Source organism: Lepisma saccharinum, chromosome 23 (assembly GCF_977018435.1).
Source record: "Lepisma saccharinum chromosome 23, izLepSacc3.1, whole genome shotgun sequence".
Classification (NCBI taxonomy): domain Eukaryota; kingdom Metazoa; phylum Arthropoda; class Insecta; order Zygentoma; family Lepismatidae; genus Lepisma; species Lepisma saccharinum.
This window is the reverse complement of record NC_139251.1, coordinates 29,663,210-29,680,377: the sequence shown is the minus strand read 5'-3', so window position 1 is coordinate 29,680,377 and position 17,168 is coordinate 29,663,210. Positions and strand designations below refer to the sequence as shown.

The window sequence follows — 17,168 nt, the reverse complement described above, 5'->3', positions numbered from 1 at the left end:
TGTTCTTCATATTTTTATATTTATGTGCGGCCCCTCTGCCTTTGTGTGCCTTATTGATTATCTATCGTTTTGCGAATTATTATTAACTGATTGATTAATTTATTTATTGACCTCAGAATAACAATAGCTCATTTGTACGTTTAGAAAGATCAATAATATCGATAATATTTCCAATAAAGATGGACCAGCTTCATTTGGTATGCCACACATTCCTTGTTAGTTTCTTCTTCATTTGCAATAATTTCCTCTAAAATAAAACGTTTTGTATACACTATACCACTCAAATATGTCATATGTGCACATTTTCGTGTGAGTAGAGAATATTTTTGGTGAGCTCGTGGTGATTTTTTGAAATGTACATGGCAACCTTGATTGCAGACGAAGCTGTTGAATTACTAGAAAAAACGTGTTAAATTTATCGTGGTATTTCTGTCATGCTCAGATTTTAAATTAATATATTTTCATACCTTAAAGGCGATGAAAGATATCAAATAAAAATCAGTTGAATCAAAAATAAACAGTAAGAAGAAAACTCACGTTCTTACACTGACCTGAACGTAGAACTTCCGATCGTCGAATGTTTAACGTGATCTCCGACGTGATATCAGAATAAATCTATTAGAGATTTAAGTGGATTAATATGCATCTTGCTGTTGTTTCTGTTTACAATGGAAATGAAATGAGGATACTTGGTTAATATTTAGACATTTTTTCACATTTGATGGGCGACTTCAGCCTATTGTAAAATTTCGTGCCTTGTGTAAGTTGTTTTTGGGTTCATTCTTTAGAAATAACATAGTTTTGGCTAATTTAATTCATTTCATGTGAAATAACAACAAATATGTATATTTGCATGGTGTTTAATAGTGGAAACGGGGGTTGAATGCTGGATGTGCGAAATTGTATGAACGTTGTTGCTATTACTGGTACTCGAACCGGCGGACCCTGTGGCCAAGTGGTTAGCACATCGCGCTGCGATGCCAAGGGTCCCGGGTTCGAATTCCGCTCGGGTTTGGTTGTTTGTGAATTCCATTCATCAGTTTTCATCACTCATCCCCATCTTCGCAAAATAGCCAAGAGGCACAAAACGCGAAGTAAAATAAACTAAATAAATCAAATCAAATCAATGGTACCCTTATTCTATAGCCTCCCGGCCAGATAAAATGAACAGAAACTGATTTCAATTTTTCTTTTTTATTCCAGTTAGCCATATAAGTAAACAATGAATAACCATTAGAGGAAGTCCAGTGCCTGGAAGCTCTTATGTCACTGCACAGTGAATAGAATGGCAGTAGGCGTTGGAGCAAGGCATCTCCTAACAAGCAAGAAATGTTTTAGCCAACATGTAACCAAGGTGAACATCTCCAAGAATGCTTCTGGCATATGGAAATTCCGACCGGATTATGGAGTTGGAGGCTACCATGGTCGAAGAATGTTCCAGACCTCACCGAGACGTATTGCTTATCCTAGACTCTCACCTCAAGAGGTAGGACAAACATCTCTGTTATTAATTGACTGGTATATTGACAATAAGGTTTTGTTTCTTTTAACACTTTCTGCCCTGAAAAATCTAACATACCTAAAAATAATTTGTAGAATTTAAGGAACACACAACTACTAACAAACAGACCTGAGTAGAAGAGAACAAAGGTAGATTATGAACAGAGACCAAATGTTGGCCACTAAAAAAAAATGAAATAGGCAGGCAAAAAGGTGCTAAAAGTCGAGAAAATAGGTACTAAAATTTGCTGCCAAATAATTGTGCAGTGTAATTAATTTTTATTATATTTATTCATTGAACACCATTTCTTCAAAACATCAAATGTTCCCAGGCCACATCACCTTCCATTTACTTCCCTATGTTGGCTTTTCTATTTGAACATCGTGCGTCGAATGTGCATGAACAACATTGGAAAGTGCACACGTGCACAATGAAGTGGCGCTGTGTTCAACGGTGGGTAGAGGAAGCAGAAAGGCTCTTGTGGCTTGGATAAAGGGTTTTCGGACTCGCTTCACACAAAGAAATGAGACATAGTAGCTATGGGCATGTGCTGTTCCCTCTTCGTCATGTAGTCTTGCAATCTTTCCACTCCTTGCCGTGTGACGGAGTCAAGAACAACCTCACGGATCATTGCAAATTGAGGGATTTTTTTTTCTTTCAGATGGTAATTTTGATCTCTCTCACCTCACACGGTTCCGAGCATAGTATCAAAATCCGATTGAGGGAAGGGCAGGAAAGGAAAGGGAGAGGGAAACCAGAACTGTAAACAAAATGTTGCATTGCAATAATAATAATGAGCCTTTGCTTAATATAAAGAAAGAATGAATGTATTTGGCTACAAGTTCCAGGTGGACCTGCGAGGGAGGAAGAATGTTGTAAATAGAGATCAAGAAAAAACCTCTGCTCAAGAAACAGAAGTTTGATGTTTTGCAGTTAACGGTGGAAAACTAGCTGAAAGAGATTATTGTTTCAGTCTGTTTCTGATCAACAGGTTGAAAATAGAATAGAGCTTTGATATATGCTCATTCGTGGCATGTAGTGATGAGCTTATTCAACGATGCAAGGCCAGATGCAACGAGTGGAATACATTGATACAGGTGCTGGAAAAATAGTTTTAAAAAATGTCAGAGGTTTGAATTAAAAGACATTCATAATGTCATAGGAAGAGGTGTCATTTAGACTTTCTGACTTGTATTTGGAAGTTCAACGAAAATTTTAAATAATCAGAGTTTAATCTTGGGTAAATGTTTACTATCCTTCGGACACCTATAACTTCTGAGTTTCATCAATTTTTGACATTTGTACTTACCTATCTGCTTCGCGGATCATTTTTTAACGTGTATTCACGTTTTTTTGATCATTTTTTTTTTAAAAAGGTGTTTTTGTAAGTGAAGAACGTACGTTTCCGCAAATAGTTTGTGGGGCTATGTGTCAATGGTTCGTGGGGCTATGCGAGAATGGTGTGTGGGGCTACGCATATTTTTTTCGAAACCAATTTTTAACTATTGTAACCTATTGTGACCCTACCTAACCTAACCTAACCTTACCGGAAATGGTTTGTGGGGCTATGTATGAATGGTTCGTGGGGCTATGCGTCAATGGTTGAATTTCCGCTATGAAACATTCCCACATCACACAAAAAACCTTCCAGATGTTAGACAATACTACAGGAACTTATTACGGTAAGTAGTTTCTTCTGTAGAAATGAAGAAATCTGTCCGAAGGATAGTAAACTAGTACCGTCTTTGACAGTCATTAGGAAATAGTTATTTTTATGATATCTGTAACAATAATGTATAAACGTTTTGCCTAACATCTGGTCTCTAATTATGACACACTTCTCAAGAACAAAGAGAATCATTTTAATATCACAGAGCAAATTTATAATTATATTCCTTACAAACGGTCTCAAGCTTAAGGTATTGAGGAAGGGTTTTTGTGAGGTTCTCATCTCTGCACGGCTCTTTTGGAGCCAGCTGTGACTCTTTTGTGCACTTGTTTGGCTCTGAACAGGTTCACCCCCCCCACCCACCCCACTAAGATGCCATCACACACTGTCACAAGCCCATTTAAACCAACTTTTACCATTTTGTGGTTTGTGGCTGCGGCACGCGCCACTTATCGCTTGAGGATTTCACCAACTGAATGCTGGCCTGTGCTTCCCGTCATGCCGCTACGATGTGAAATGTTGCTCTTGATTGGCTCCTTTCCAAGCAACATGTGTCACTTTGGTATGAAAGTTGCCTTGGACCGAATGACCCGTGTCGCTTTGGTGTGAAATCTTCGTATCGTTTGTCGCGTGTCGCTTTGGTGTAAAATCTCCTTGAGGAAACGGTGCAGTCAGAGCTTGTGTCCCTACGGTTCGAAAGGCTGCATTGATTTCCGACTGCTCGCTTTCAAGCGACATTTGTGGTTTGTCGCCTCGGTATGAAATATCTCTCAGGATACTATTTATATTCTAATAACATAGAAAAATAAACTCTAATACACAGTCCAAGACCTGGCGTCCGGAATCACATTGAGATGTTTCTTCTTGCGTTACACATGCTATTTATTTATTAATTTTATTTTACTTTTCTTTCCAAATTAATGCCATTTCGTGACTGCAAATCACTCCACAAATATAACTGTTTCCATCAATTCACTTACCGCCTTTCTAGAGAAACAAATCTACACAATATATTCAAAAAACTAACTAAGCCGCATTACTTTCATAACAAAATTAGCACCTGGGTCGATCGCACTGCCATCTACTTGTCATCGTCTCAGGGAACCAGTTTCTTGGGTCATTTTCCACACTACGTTATTCAAGGCGCTGTAGTTATAACTAAAAGAGGAAACCAGCAACAGAGCTCAAATATTTTCTGCCAAAACTTGGGATGCATATGTTTAATCTAAAAAAAAAATAAAAAAAATAGCTTTGATATTGCTTCTCTACTAAAAAATCCTACACTTTGATTTATGTTCAAAATTTAACATCATTTTTGGCCTTAAATTTCAGCCATTTTCATTAGAGATGTTGAAAAAAGTTACAGAACATAAAATAAAGCTTGAAATGTACTGAAAACAATGTTGTTTGCCACAGCTTTCTATCATTTTTCTTAGCTGATTTATAATTATCGCAACTGTCTGCAAAGGCCAAAAATACCCAAAGTCAAGAAACAAAAAGTGGCCACCATTTTATACAAAGTCGAGTTTTAGAAAAATAATGCCTTCTTTGAACTACTACTGCATAGCTCTTAGAACAACAAAAATATTGAAAATTTTAAAAATGGTCAAGCAACCAGTGCTGGACCGTTCGGAATGGACTGGCCCATATGCATTCTGGACAAAAATTTTGGTCTTAGTATAATTTCTGTGAGCTAAATGTGGACAAGCATACAAATGCTTCTCCTGTGTCATGTGTTCAACATTTCTAACAATATTGTGTACTCATATCGGTGGTAATTTGTGAGTGGTTTATTGCCATTTGTCAAAAATATAACTGTGTGCCAATGGAAACAATGTTTCATACTGAAACCTGTGATATTTTTATTATGAACAATATTACCTTTCTGATTTTTTAATATTACGTTGGACATGTATTAATTCTGCTGTGTAACAATTTTCATTGTGGTATAATCTGGGACTCCCTATCAAACAATTACCCGAAGTCTTTTTCATCACAAAATATTACTCTATTTAAAGATTTTTCTACTTTCTGAATAGGTAAGAGTTTTAATATAGTCATTTTCTGTTAGGACTGTCCTTCTGCTTTCCAATACCTAAATCATCACAATACTCCACATAGTTTCCAATATATGACATGTTTTGTGTCACATGGTATGTTCGTTCATCCACCCAATTTCTAAAAATCTTCAATTTTTAAAAAAATTATAACTTTCAACATATTTGTTGGACAAGCCTAATATTACATATTTGTCATATTGGACCAAGTATATCAGTATAAGAAAAATTAAGCAAATCCATGACTATGAAGCAACCTGCTCTGGCTGATTTCGTATGGAATGACCCTTTCAAGTGATTAAAAAAGTGCCAATCTCTAGTTCAACAAAAGAAATATTTCAAGAGTTACAAATCCTACCACTGCCTTGCATTCCCTGATATTCGCTACAAGACTCGGCAGCAAGTGGCCCGGCATCAGCGCTTGTCTTTCCCGGTGAACGGGGTCCACGACAGTCGCTAGAGTCTGCTATTAAAATTACAGATTTCATATTGTGTACTAACCTTGACTACAGAAGGTGTTGAAAATGATATTCCTTTGCTGCAACACATTCCTGGCATCTCCGAAGGAAATTGGCATTTACACGTGCAAGTTCGTCTACTGTAATTCTCCCGATTAAGAATTTTAGCGGCTCTAAATGCTGTGGTTTTTGAAACACCCGTTTCTTGTGAGAGGCGACGGATAGATTTCCGAGGAGACTGTTCTAACCTTTGTCCTATCTCATCGAGTTTTTCCTCAGTAAGTACACGTGGGTTTTTCTTTCCACTTTTATTCAGAATTGACCCTGTTACTCTAAACTGTTTTATGAGGTTTAATATAGTGGTCCTATGTGGAACGGGAACACCAGGAAATTTTGTTGCAAAACGTCGTCGCACTTCTCCACAATTCCTCTTTCCGAAGTAACACACGACAAGATAAATCCTTTGTTGTAATGTAAACTTTTGTGGTGCCATATTAAGCCACAATCTTCAACACACGGACAATACACAACACAACTTCCGAGGGAGGATTATACTGGCGTCAGTCTGCAACGTCAACAGAAAGGGAAAGAGAGCGAAAGAAACAGAGTGTAGTGTGCGACTGTTCACCGGGAAAGACAAGCGCTGATGCCGGGCCGCTTGCCACCGAGTCTCATAGCGAATGTCAGGAAATGCTCTGTAGAAACAGAAAGTTTCATTCACAAAAATAGTAACTTCTTCAGCAAAAATAATGATGTACACAAGTATCACACAGGGAATCATAACTTACTGAATGTCACTTCAGTTCGTACCTCCAAGGGAAAAAGTGGAATAAAATAGCAAGGTTTCATCTATGCAATAACCTACCAGAGAAAATAAAAAAATAACAACTTAATTAAATTTAGATGAACAGTGAATCAGATATTAATGCATGAATTATTTTACAAAAGTGAGGGCTTCCTGAACCATGCATTTTAAACAGAAATAAAAATTATATGACCAATCCTTTCTTCTAATGTATGCATGAGTCAAATTTTGTGTAATATGCCTATTTAGAAATGGAACTTACGTAGTGACTTCTCTTTCATATCCATAATTTATTGTTATTTTATATTTGTTATTCATTATTGTGCCTCCCCTATGGCATAGCAGTAGCATCGTCGCCTTGTAACCAAGGGGTCCCGGGTTTGATAGTGGTTCGGATCCCACTTTAAAACTGTAGGTCCAGTCCCAATTAGCCTTAATGTGCATAAAGTGGACTTAAAATACCAAATCAATCAATCATTATTGTCATAAAATACAAGCAACTTGTAATACATCAAAGTCAACAAAGATATATTTAAGATAATTCTAGTTTACACATTCAAAAATTGGAAATTCATGTGTTTCCACGATGTAAAAAAAAATAATGTAAAGGTACATAATAATCATTGTTAAAAAAAGCTTTTATAACTATAAATTTTGACCTGTCACATATCGTTGTACCTATTGTATTATGTACAATTTAGTGGATGGAATAAATCAATCAGTCACTGAACTGGCGGTCACAAAAAATAAGGCTGTGTAAGCATCAGAGCTGTTCCATGCAGGGACTTTGCTGAAGAAATTCCCTCCTGAGAATTGAACCTGGGTCTCCTGCATGGCAGTCAGACATCCTTTCAATACCAAATAGAATAGAATGGAACAACAGCTGAACGAATAAAAGGGGGGTTGGTGGGGCCCAATATTCCACCAGGAAAGATGGCAAAATGAGGGCCAGACTACTGAAAAAAAAATACATAAACCTTGCTTTTGAAAATGCTGAGCATGCCACTGAAAATATATATCCTTACTAACAAAAAAACAACTTTTATGCTTAATATGTATGTCAAAATGTGTTAGTGTTCATTTCCAGTCTTAATGACTGGTATGTTTTGTAATGTTTACTTTGTAGATATGATCTATAAAGAATTTACTAAGTAATCAAGCTTTTCTTTGAATTACAGGTAAATGCCATTCTTCGAGCCAATGAGTACACCCAAGAATTTGATTTCCCAGGATCAGTCAGGTCATACGATTCTAATCAGTTGTCTTCCAATAATCCTATTGAAGACACAAGGTCAGAAGCTCGCTGCTTGCTAACAACAGGTATATTTTTTCTGCAACATACAATAGTTTATTTATAATTCCTGTAGTACATCAAATTGACTCCAAAAATATATAAAATGGCCTTACTTTTCAGTTTCTTTGAACTGTAGTCAAAGTTTTTCTCTCTCAAGGTACTTAAGACCAGCATTTTTTTTTCATATGACGAACCACCAAGCAAGAAATGCCTTGGTGGGGAAGAGAAAAACATGATTTTTTTTTAATCCAAATTGGAAGTGATGTTTTATATTTTTTGGTACATAGTGGAACCTCGATTTTACGTTTTTCAGGGGACCATGAGGAAAAATCGTAAAATGCTCGAAAATGTAAAATTGAGGAAAATTTTATGACACTTTGCTATGTTGGGACAATCAAGATTCAATGTATAATGCGAGAAAATACACTCCTCACAAAAAGTTTGGAATGTTATATTAGGCACAACAAGTTTGAAATATTAATAAATTAGGCAATAGATGATAGACACAGTGGTATATGTTGGCTAAAAGATGAGAACGTCCACCAGAGAGATACCCTATGTTGTTGCATTCCAAGGCTATGTCTATCATCTATCGTCAAATGTAACAAAATTCCAAACTTTTTGTGAGAAGTGTATAAAATCCAGGGACTTAGAATCAGGGTGCCACTGTATTTGTTTATTAGTTCAATGAAGTACAAGGCGTATTTTTAAAGTAAGTACCGTTTTGAAATTCCACCGCTGCATGTCCCGTGCATGCGCACTGTGTACCTACATCTGTTGGCAAGCCACAGACGCCATTGCGGCAACAATCGATCGTGTATACATTTGCTTTTGCATATTTAAAATGCCTCCGCCGATTGAGAATCCCGCCGACTGTGAAATACGTGCTGTTATTTGTTTTCTTAGTGCTAAAGGCGTGAAAGCAGTTGAAATTCACCGTCAGATTTGTAAAGTGTACGGACAAAACATTATGAGTGATGGAATGGTACGCAAATGGGTAAGAGCTTTCAAAGATGGCCAAAAGAATGTTCATGACGAGGAATGGAGTGGGCGAACCTCAGTGATCACTGTCGATTTGGTGCAGAAAGTCGACGAAAATGTGAAAGAAAACAGACGCTTCAGGATTTCTTCATTATCAGAGGAGTTCCCTGAAGTTTCAAGAAGTGTTATCTACGAAATCGTTACCGAACACTTAAACTATCGAAAATTGAGCTCACGATGGGTACCAAAAATAACGACGATAGCCTCAAAACGACCGTGTTGCAGTGGCTGTCAACTCAGGCGGTAAACTTCTATGACGACGGAATACAAAAGCTTGTTGTTCAATATGATAAGTGCCTTAATATTGGTGGCAATTATGTGGAAAAGTAGATAAAAGTGTGGTCTGTTACAAAAAGTTTACTTGTTTTTTTGTACATATCAAAATGGTACTTACTTAATAAATATGCCTCGTGTGATAAGAATTTAAATCATAGAGACATACAGTTATCTCAAAAACACCTACGGTGTAATGGGTGACATTTTCAGAAGACACTTGATTGCCCATCTCTCTTTCACGTACTTTTCTCCAAGACTGCATTTTTCAGACTATGGGTCTGTGCCCCTGGATCTGATCATAGAGCCTCACTTGCTGCTCAGAACACCGTGGATTTTCTACACACGGGACTCTCAGCTAAGGGAATGTGTTGTTCTGTCCATGCATGTTTGCTATTGTCCTTTCATACTATCACCATTCATCTTTGCAATTAGCCGAAAGTGGCAGAAATTCAAAGTAAAGTAAATCACCCAATCCAAAACAACAAAGCTACAAGCATGAACATTTTGCAAACAAAGATTTATCACAATCAAGTTTGTTCTCTCATAACTGAACTCTTTGTCTATTCTTGTCTCTCCTTAATTTAACAAATTCAACATTGATTTGAGGAATATTGTTACATGTATGAACAAGTTTTTGTTCATAATTGAATGCCCCTTGTGTAAGAAGTTGTGGAACAGTCCTATGCAATTTAACGTCTTTCTGGTACTTCTTACATTTTATTTGTGGTAATGATGCACTGATAGGAATATTACTTTTCAACAGGGTTTTATACTCTATTCCCAGAATCCGTGGAGCATGATTGCGCATAGCACCAGAGAAGGGGGGGAACTTGAGTTGGCAGAGTGAAGCAGTACATGCTGCTGCGAAGGCTGGTAACTGCAGTTGCTTTCCCACACACCCCCATCCCCTCTCACATGTTCATTGGTCCAGTCCTTTTGAGTCACTACTTGCACTGAGGCTTGCTTTCGTTCGCTTACTCCAGAGAGCAGAGTCAACAGAGTCAGTGTTGTGTGTGTCTTTTTCCATTGTATTTTTATTTTATGTTGCTTTTCTACCTCTTTTACCTTTAGTGGATGGATGCAAAATGTTTTCCAACCTCCTGTAAACCCATCGAAGATGGCTGAGAAGACATTTTCCCAGCACTATGTGGTTAGCAATTAACATGCCATTTCTTGAAAATTACACACATGATAGCTATTTCAGTTCTGTCTTGCCTGTCCATTAGCATACATGTGAAGGTATGACAAACTCAAATTACAAATCAATATATCCATTGTTAGTGTTAACAAGCGGAGTTTGAAAAAGTCAATTGTTTTCCTCCGTGTATTATGATAAATTTTATAATTGGCTATAACTCCTCAACCACCATTTTTTAATGATTATTCCACTTCTACATGTAATTAATAATGAGAACACAAGAACACTGTAACAATATGCAACAATTATGAGCCCAGGGGCAGCAAAGCCCTAATTTTGAAAATTTCTTGTTTCGAAAGTGTTTGCATAATTTAATTTTTCCTCCAAAATTGGGTGCTTGGAATGTCACTACAATCCTAAATTTTGCTTCTAGTAATGGCAAATATCCTTAAAGAGTGGTCTTATGTCGTGCTTCCCTCCAAATTTCGTCAATCCAGGGTCCATAGGACCAACGCTAGAAGCGAAATTCTGGAAATTGTTTCTGTAAACTGGCAACACTGTACAGTTATTTTTTACCCCCAAGAAGTATGAGCGTACTTTCAACAGAACTTTGCATGGTTGTAGGAATGTACCAGTGCTACATCCTGTTTTTGTCATTCACTTTGGTCTATTATTGTGGGCATTTTTCCATTATTTGAAGATACAGTGTCTAAATTTCACCTCCGCTAAAAGCCATCATTCCGAAAGAATGCAAAGTGGATTTCATCTCTCTACATTTAGTTCTCGAGATAAGATTTTTTTTGTGCATTACGGCAAGTGAAAAAGCTAGCGCTTGAAAGGTTCCTGTCCAGAGAGGCTAGACATGCACACAAGGCTCCATCTGCTAAAGGTTAAATAAGGATGAATGATGATTAGTTGAAATTGATGAAGGTATACTCACCCATGTACTTAAGACTGTTGGTAGTTAAGTCACGATTCCACCTTTTTTTGTCTACATTTATACCACCTTTCATATTTAAGAGTAGAGAATTTAATTATCACTCTTCTCTCCAGGTATGCTGATTGGTGTGTTTGACGGACATGGAGGAAGTGCATGTGCCCAAGTCATAGCCAAAAGACTCTTTCATTACTTAGCTGTATGTTTGTTACCTCCAGAGTTTCTTCAGAAGTTCTTTGCTAGTCTTGGGACAGAGGAGACAATGGAATTGCTGCAAAAGTACAACGATAAAGTGGAATTTGTCGATGAATTGAAGGATATTTATGCAACCAGTTTTCAGGCATTTGTAAAAGAAATGTGCGAAACAAGTGCGAACAGGAGAGACTTCCAAATGAAGGACGTCATGGTGAGATCGTTCCTTCGTTTGGACAACGACATGAGTGATGAGGCATTACCAGGAAATATGGGGAAGTTGAACATGAAAACATTGTCCGTAGCAACTTCCGGTGCCGTTGCTTGCGTTGCACATATTGATGGTCCTCATTTACATTTAGCGAATGTAGGAGACTGCCAAGCTGTCCTAGGGGTGCAAAGTGAAATGAACAACTGGACAGCCAAGAAACTAACGAAGGAACACAACACCGACAATGTGAGTGAAGTACAGCGTATCTTAGGTGAGCATCCGCATAACGAAAGGGACACGATTATAAAACTGGAGAGGCTCTTCGGCCAACTGGCACCACTTAGGGCATTCGGTGATTACAAGTACAAGTGGAAGAAGGATGTTTTGACCAAAGTGTTCGTGCCGTTCTTTGGTGAAAATGTCTTGCCTCCCAATTACTACACACCTCCCTACTTGACGGCGAAACCCGAAGTGACTCATTGCAGGTTAACGCCAAGGGACAAGTTCCTAGTGATCGCCTCCGATGGTTTGTGGGATTTAGTTTCCCCCTTGCAGGTTGTCCGTTTAGTTGGGGAACACATGAGTGGTAAGGTTACACTCAGTCCGTTTCGCTTGCCGCGGAAGGACATGAACCTCTCTGAAATAAATGAAATGCTAATGCAACGTAAAGAAGGCCTCAAAAAGAAGCCCATTGATGGTAATGCAGCTACGCATTTAATAAGGAATGCACTTGGAGGTACTGAATACGGAATAGATCATGGCAAGCTATCTCAATTGCTAGTAATGCCCAAAGAAATGGTACGTTTTTTTAGGGATGACATTACTGTTACTGTAGTGTACTTCGATTCGGAGTATCTCAGACGTTGTCCTCCGTAATATATCTTGCCACATTGTTATAATTTTTAACTAATAGAATTATGGTAGCTATTTTTATGTGTTAATGTAATAACAGTAGCCATGACTGTAGATATTGTAAATAGCACTTTTTTTAAAGTCATTTTTTGAAGGTGTGTATGGATGCTTTTTGCTTGAGAGATCAGAGGTGAGAAAGCATGGAATGAATTCTTATCATAAATTTGTAGGAAATACATTGCTTTATGGTGTATTCCTATGCAATAAAACTGACTGTTGCATACGTTGTTCTTAAATTCCATTCCCTAAGAGACGCATGGTACATGACATACCAACCTTGTAAAATAAACTAGATACACTTTCTTAGCATTGTGCTGGAAAATGCGTTTTATTTTTGTTGATAGTGAAGTACACCATGCCATGAGGCATTTATAGGGGGATGTGGGGGGTAGCACCCCACACATTCTTCGATCTTTTGACATTTTGGAGGTGATGTGATCAGCATTATGCTCTAACTGCCTTTACCCCCCCCCTCCCCCGTACACATTTATTTGAGGTTGGGTGGGCCCAGAGGTCGCTTTATGCACAAACAAGGATGAAATAATTCCAACTTTAGATCACCCACTACAGGAATCCTACCCGGGTCTCCTGCATGGCAGCCGGACACCCACATCCAATAAATATACCTTCATGGCACGGTGCTATATGCACGGGGAACTTTATGCTGCAACATAATTACACTTGAGATCAAAGAATGTTTATGTACAATTCTTATGTGAAAACAAACTTGTGACACATGTGTGGCCTTACATGGACATTTTCAAAATCTGTAACAAGCGTACATGATTACTTTACTTGTAATTTTGAAGTATTTACAGTAAAATAAATCTGCTTGAGTTGAGGGGTTACACACATCCCCTTTTTCCAGCAAGCAGTGGGAGTTGCAGCTGCTACATGGGCCACGCACTAACTAAATAGTAGACTGATAGCAAGCAGTGCTGGATGTAGAAATTGTTGGTTGGGGAAGGGGGGGGGGGACAATTTCCCCTAGGTCTTTTTCGCTGGGGCAGCTGCCGATCACTGTTGCCAACTTCGCTCCTTTGAAGCCAGATCTGGCTCTTTCGTGCACTCGTTTGGCTGTGAACTGTGGCACCCACCTCTGCCCACTATGATGCCACCACTGGGTCCAGCGTATAAAGAACAACCTTTGCCACGAGTGTACATTTTGCACGTGACGTGATATTCATATATAGGCTGCGTCACCCACCCCCTTTTTCCTCCCCAGATATTTTTATATATAGCATTGTGGTTAAGGTGAAAATGACAATATTATTATCCAGGAATCCCTTATTTTCGATTTCATATGAACATCACTTGGTTATTGAGATGGGCGACGCCGCCAAATGTAGGCGGTGAAAGTTAAGAAATTGATATCACTTTAAAGCTAACAGTAATAGCAGCACCCCCACCCCTACACCTGAAATTACCCTAGGAGGCACTTAATGCAGCCTTCGTTAATCTAGCTCTTTGAAAGTCATCTTGAGCACTATTAATGGTGAAATGTAGCTTTTATATGCACATCAGGTTTGGCAACACTGCCAGGATGGCCATATGAGGCAAGGAGAAATGCATTAAGTTTATGGGACCATTATTTTATTAGTTCCCTCGGGAATATCAAACATCCAATGTCATAGAAAAGTACATGGACGGAAAAGGACATGTTGAACTATGTCATAGTCGAAACTCCCATTTGATTAGCCGTAATACATGTGATTCTGTAAATACTTATTAATCATATTTTTCAAACATCGTGCCTAGCTTACTAATCAACTTGAAAAACAGTTTCCACTTGCAACATGGAGAGAAATTCATACTCTCTTGCATACTAAACCCTTTTTTAAATAGCAGTGCCCAATCCAACGATATTTAAATAAATGCACAACCAGTGCGCAATTGTCCCTCCTCATCTTAACATGGAGGCAAGAAGACAGCTTGAGGGGAGGGTCCATGTCACTCCACTCGGAGCACCAATATCGGGTATCTGTAGTAGCAGCAGTTGGCTACATGTATATTCTATGGAATGCTCTACACTTTTGGAAATTATATTCATTTGAGAAAAAGTATTGAACACTGACCTGAGACCAGCAAGCCTAAAATTGAAATATATACTTGTTAAAAACAAACTGCGTGATAAAAGGCACTTTAAAATTCTGTCCAAGCTTTCGACTCCATCCCGGAGTCATCAGGACTGGTAGAAAGAAGAGAGGAAGAAGTGGCCTAAGTTCTGACGAGACTAGTACAAGAATATTGCCAGCACATGACATAAGTAGTTTTCACCATGAAATATATACCTCAATTGGGTCAAAAAAATATGAACAACTTCGACACAAATACAGAACAATCCCTTACCTTTGAGCTACGTAAAAAGTTACTTGCTATAATTGTACTTTAAGTAGGTATGAAGGATTGATTGGTTAGTAATTTGTCATTCAACAATATATTTCTTTTTACATAAACACAACATCTTATATACTTCTTTACACACAATAAAAAAAAGGGATTAAATTGAGTACTACCTGAAGAGATCTTTAAAAGTTAAACATCGTATTATGCAACAATCATCAATGGTAATACAGTAAATAAACTGTAAATATGTTTTTAAGTGTTATCTAAAATTATTATGTAACTGTAATCTACATGCACTTTCCAAATTGTCAATTTAATTGCAGCCACATCAGTTTATTCAGAAGGCACTGTCAACGTCATCCTTTATGATTAGCACTACCCATGTACACACTCACAAATTGAATTTTGTCCTCCCAAACTTGTGAATATTGTAAATATAATTATACGAAGGTTTTAATTTAAAGACCAATTATTGAGCCCATGATACAAAATGTAGAAAAATTGCTCCAATTGCGTACAAGTACTTTAATAGCCTTATTCTTGTGTATGACATTACATCGTATAAGTCCGTGATTTAACCACCCCTTAAAATTTTTCACAAAGCCCTATTCCAAACAACGATATTCACAGACCAATGATTATTTGTTCATCATCATTGATTACATTTGATAGGTTGTACCTGCTTCAGAATGGTTTTAATTGGTACGGTCAAGTTTCTTGCACTCCTGGTTTCAATGCGTGTGTGATATCTGTTAAACAAATGAAGGTTGCATTCTAAGATAATTTCATGACAATTAAGAGAAATTCTATAGTGAGCCGCATACTCTACATGCATTAAGACTACACACCATTGATTATTATCAGATTGCAGTGGATCTTCTGCCTTTCGTTGTTTATACGAAAAACAAACAAACGTATACAATGCTTCCCTGGTAATTCCAAGTGTATCATTCCTTTCAGTGTTTTGAAAAACAATACAATTAAAGCAATGATATACTTGAACACTTATCATTTCATAGATGACTGTGAATTCATTATACAGCATGGTCAAAGCTTTCCTGATAACGAAAATGTATAGCATGTAAACTATAGGAGCTGGGAACATGTGGTTTGTGACAGTATACAATGTAATGGTGAAAGTTTTTATTTCTGTAGTGCTGCCACCTGTGGACCACATCTGTGGCACTGCAGTAAGTAGCATCCAAAATTGCATCTGTCCCTTGGTTTTTCTTAAGTGCTTAAGTGCATTACAATGTGCCATGAACACATGGGCTGTGGATAAAGTGATGTGAGCAGCACCATGCTCCAGCTGCCTTTACCCATCAATTCGAGGTCCCAAAGCCACTTGTACTACTGACTTCCCTTCTTCCACCTCCTTGATCAAATTAGACATCTTAATCTTGTTCACCACATCAATAGGATGCATTTTCAAGTTCATTCGCTTATTTCAGTTGGGGGGGGGGGGGGGGGGGAATCTTAAACTGGGTTAAAAAAATAAAATCATAAAAATTTAAGCCATCCTGCAATTCTTTTCATAGTAGTCAGCAAACATTTAACAGCAGTACTTTACATGTCTATTAAAACCTAGAAAGAGATATTGCACTTGTATTTGAATTACAATGTAACATTACCAAGATTCTACCACAGCATGTAGAAAAAGGAACTTGAAGCTGTCAAAATTGTGAATAGTTTTTATAATAAATACTGTATATATAAAAAGTATATAACACCAAGTGTATTCACAGTTTTCATATTCAAAGACCAGCATTTAAATTTTCAAGTATATACTTGTGATGTGAACTTTGACCACTATAGTATTTTTTGCATAGCTATGCAAGTGATAGTACATTGGTTTACACTTCTAATGCCTATAGTGCATTTTAGTTGTGTACTGTAGACTAATGACATGTATCCACAGTACAGTATTTATTATAACATATCTGTTTTCATCCCTTTCACATTATAATTTCACAGATGCACTAAATTTCTAATCAGTTGACAATGCCTTGATAAACCCCATTTCTGACCAGCACATTTCAATTATTTATAAAATTAACAGTTCCATTATTAAAAATAAATCACACACTGTAAAGAGCAAACAATTACCATATGTACAGCACTTTTAATATATGTTAAAATAAATGTTTACATAGCCACCTCTGGATTTTTACACTGATCCTTGGAATCTCTTCTTACAACTGCTTCCAACATACATTATGCTGCACAGCAACAAATCATTACAAGATAGCTTCAAATATGTCCACGCTATCGTAACAGTTTACATTCCTTACTCAGTTCTACATGCAATGACATTTCTTACAAGAAAAGGAG

General features: G+C 37.5%; 1 protein-coding gene across 1 annotated transcript; it reads left to right on the top strand.

Moving 5' to 3' along the window:
* The first annotated feature begins 385 nt into the window (after positions 1-385).
* Positions 386-12,788, top strand: Pdp (pyruvate dehydrogenase [acetyl-transferring]-phosphatase 1-like protein, mitochondrial). The gene is made up of 4 exons (XM_083110071.1): positions 386-760; positions 1,204-1,486; positions 7,669-7,810; positions 11,293-12,788. Exons 2-4 carry the CDS (start codon positions 1,286-1,288, stop codon positions 12,453-12,455), a joined length of 1,506 nt encoding a protein of 501 aa, XP_082966197.1. The 5' UTR covers positions 386-760; positions 1,204-1,285; the 3' UTR covers positions 12,456-12,788.
* Positions 12,789-17,168: the final 4,380 nt, after the last annotated feature.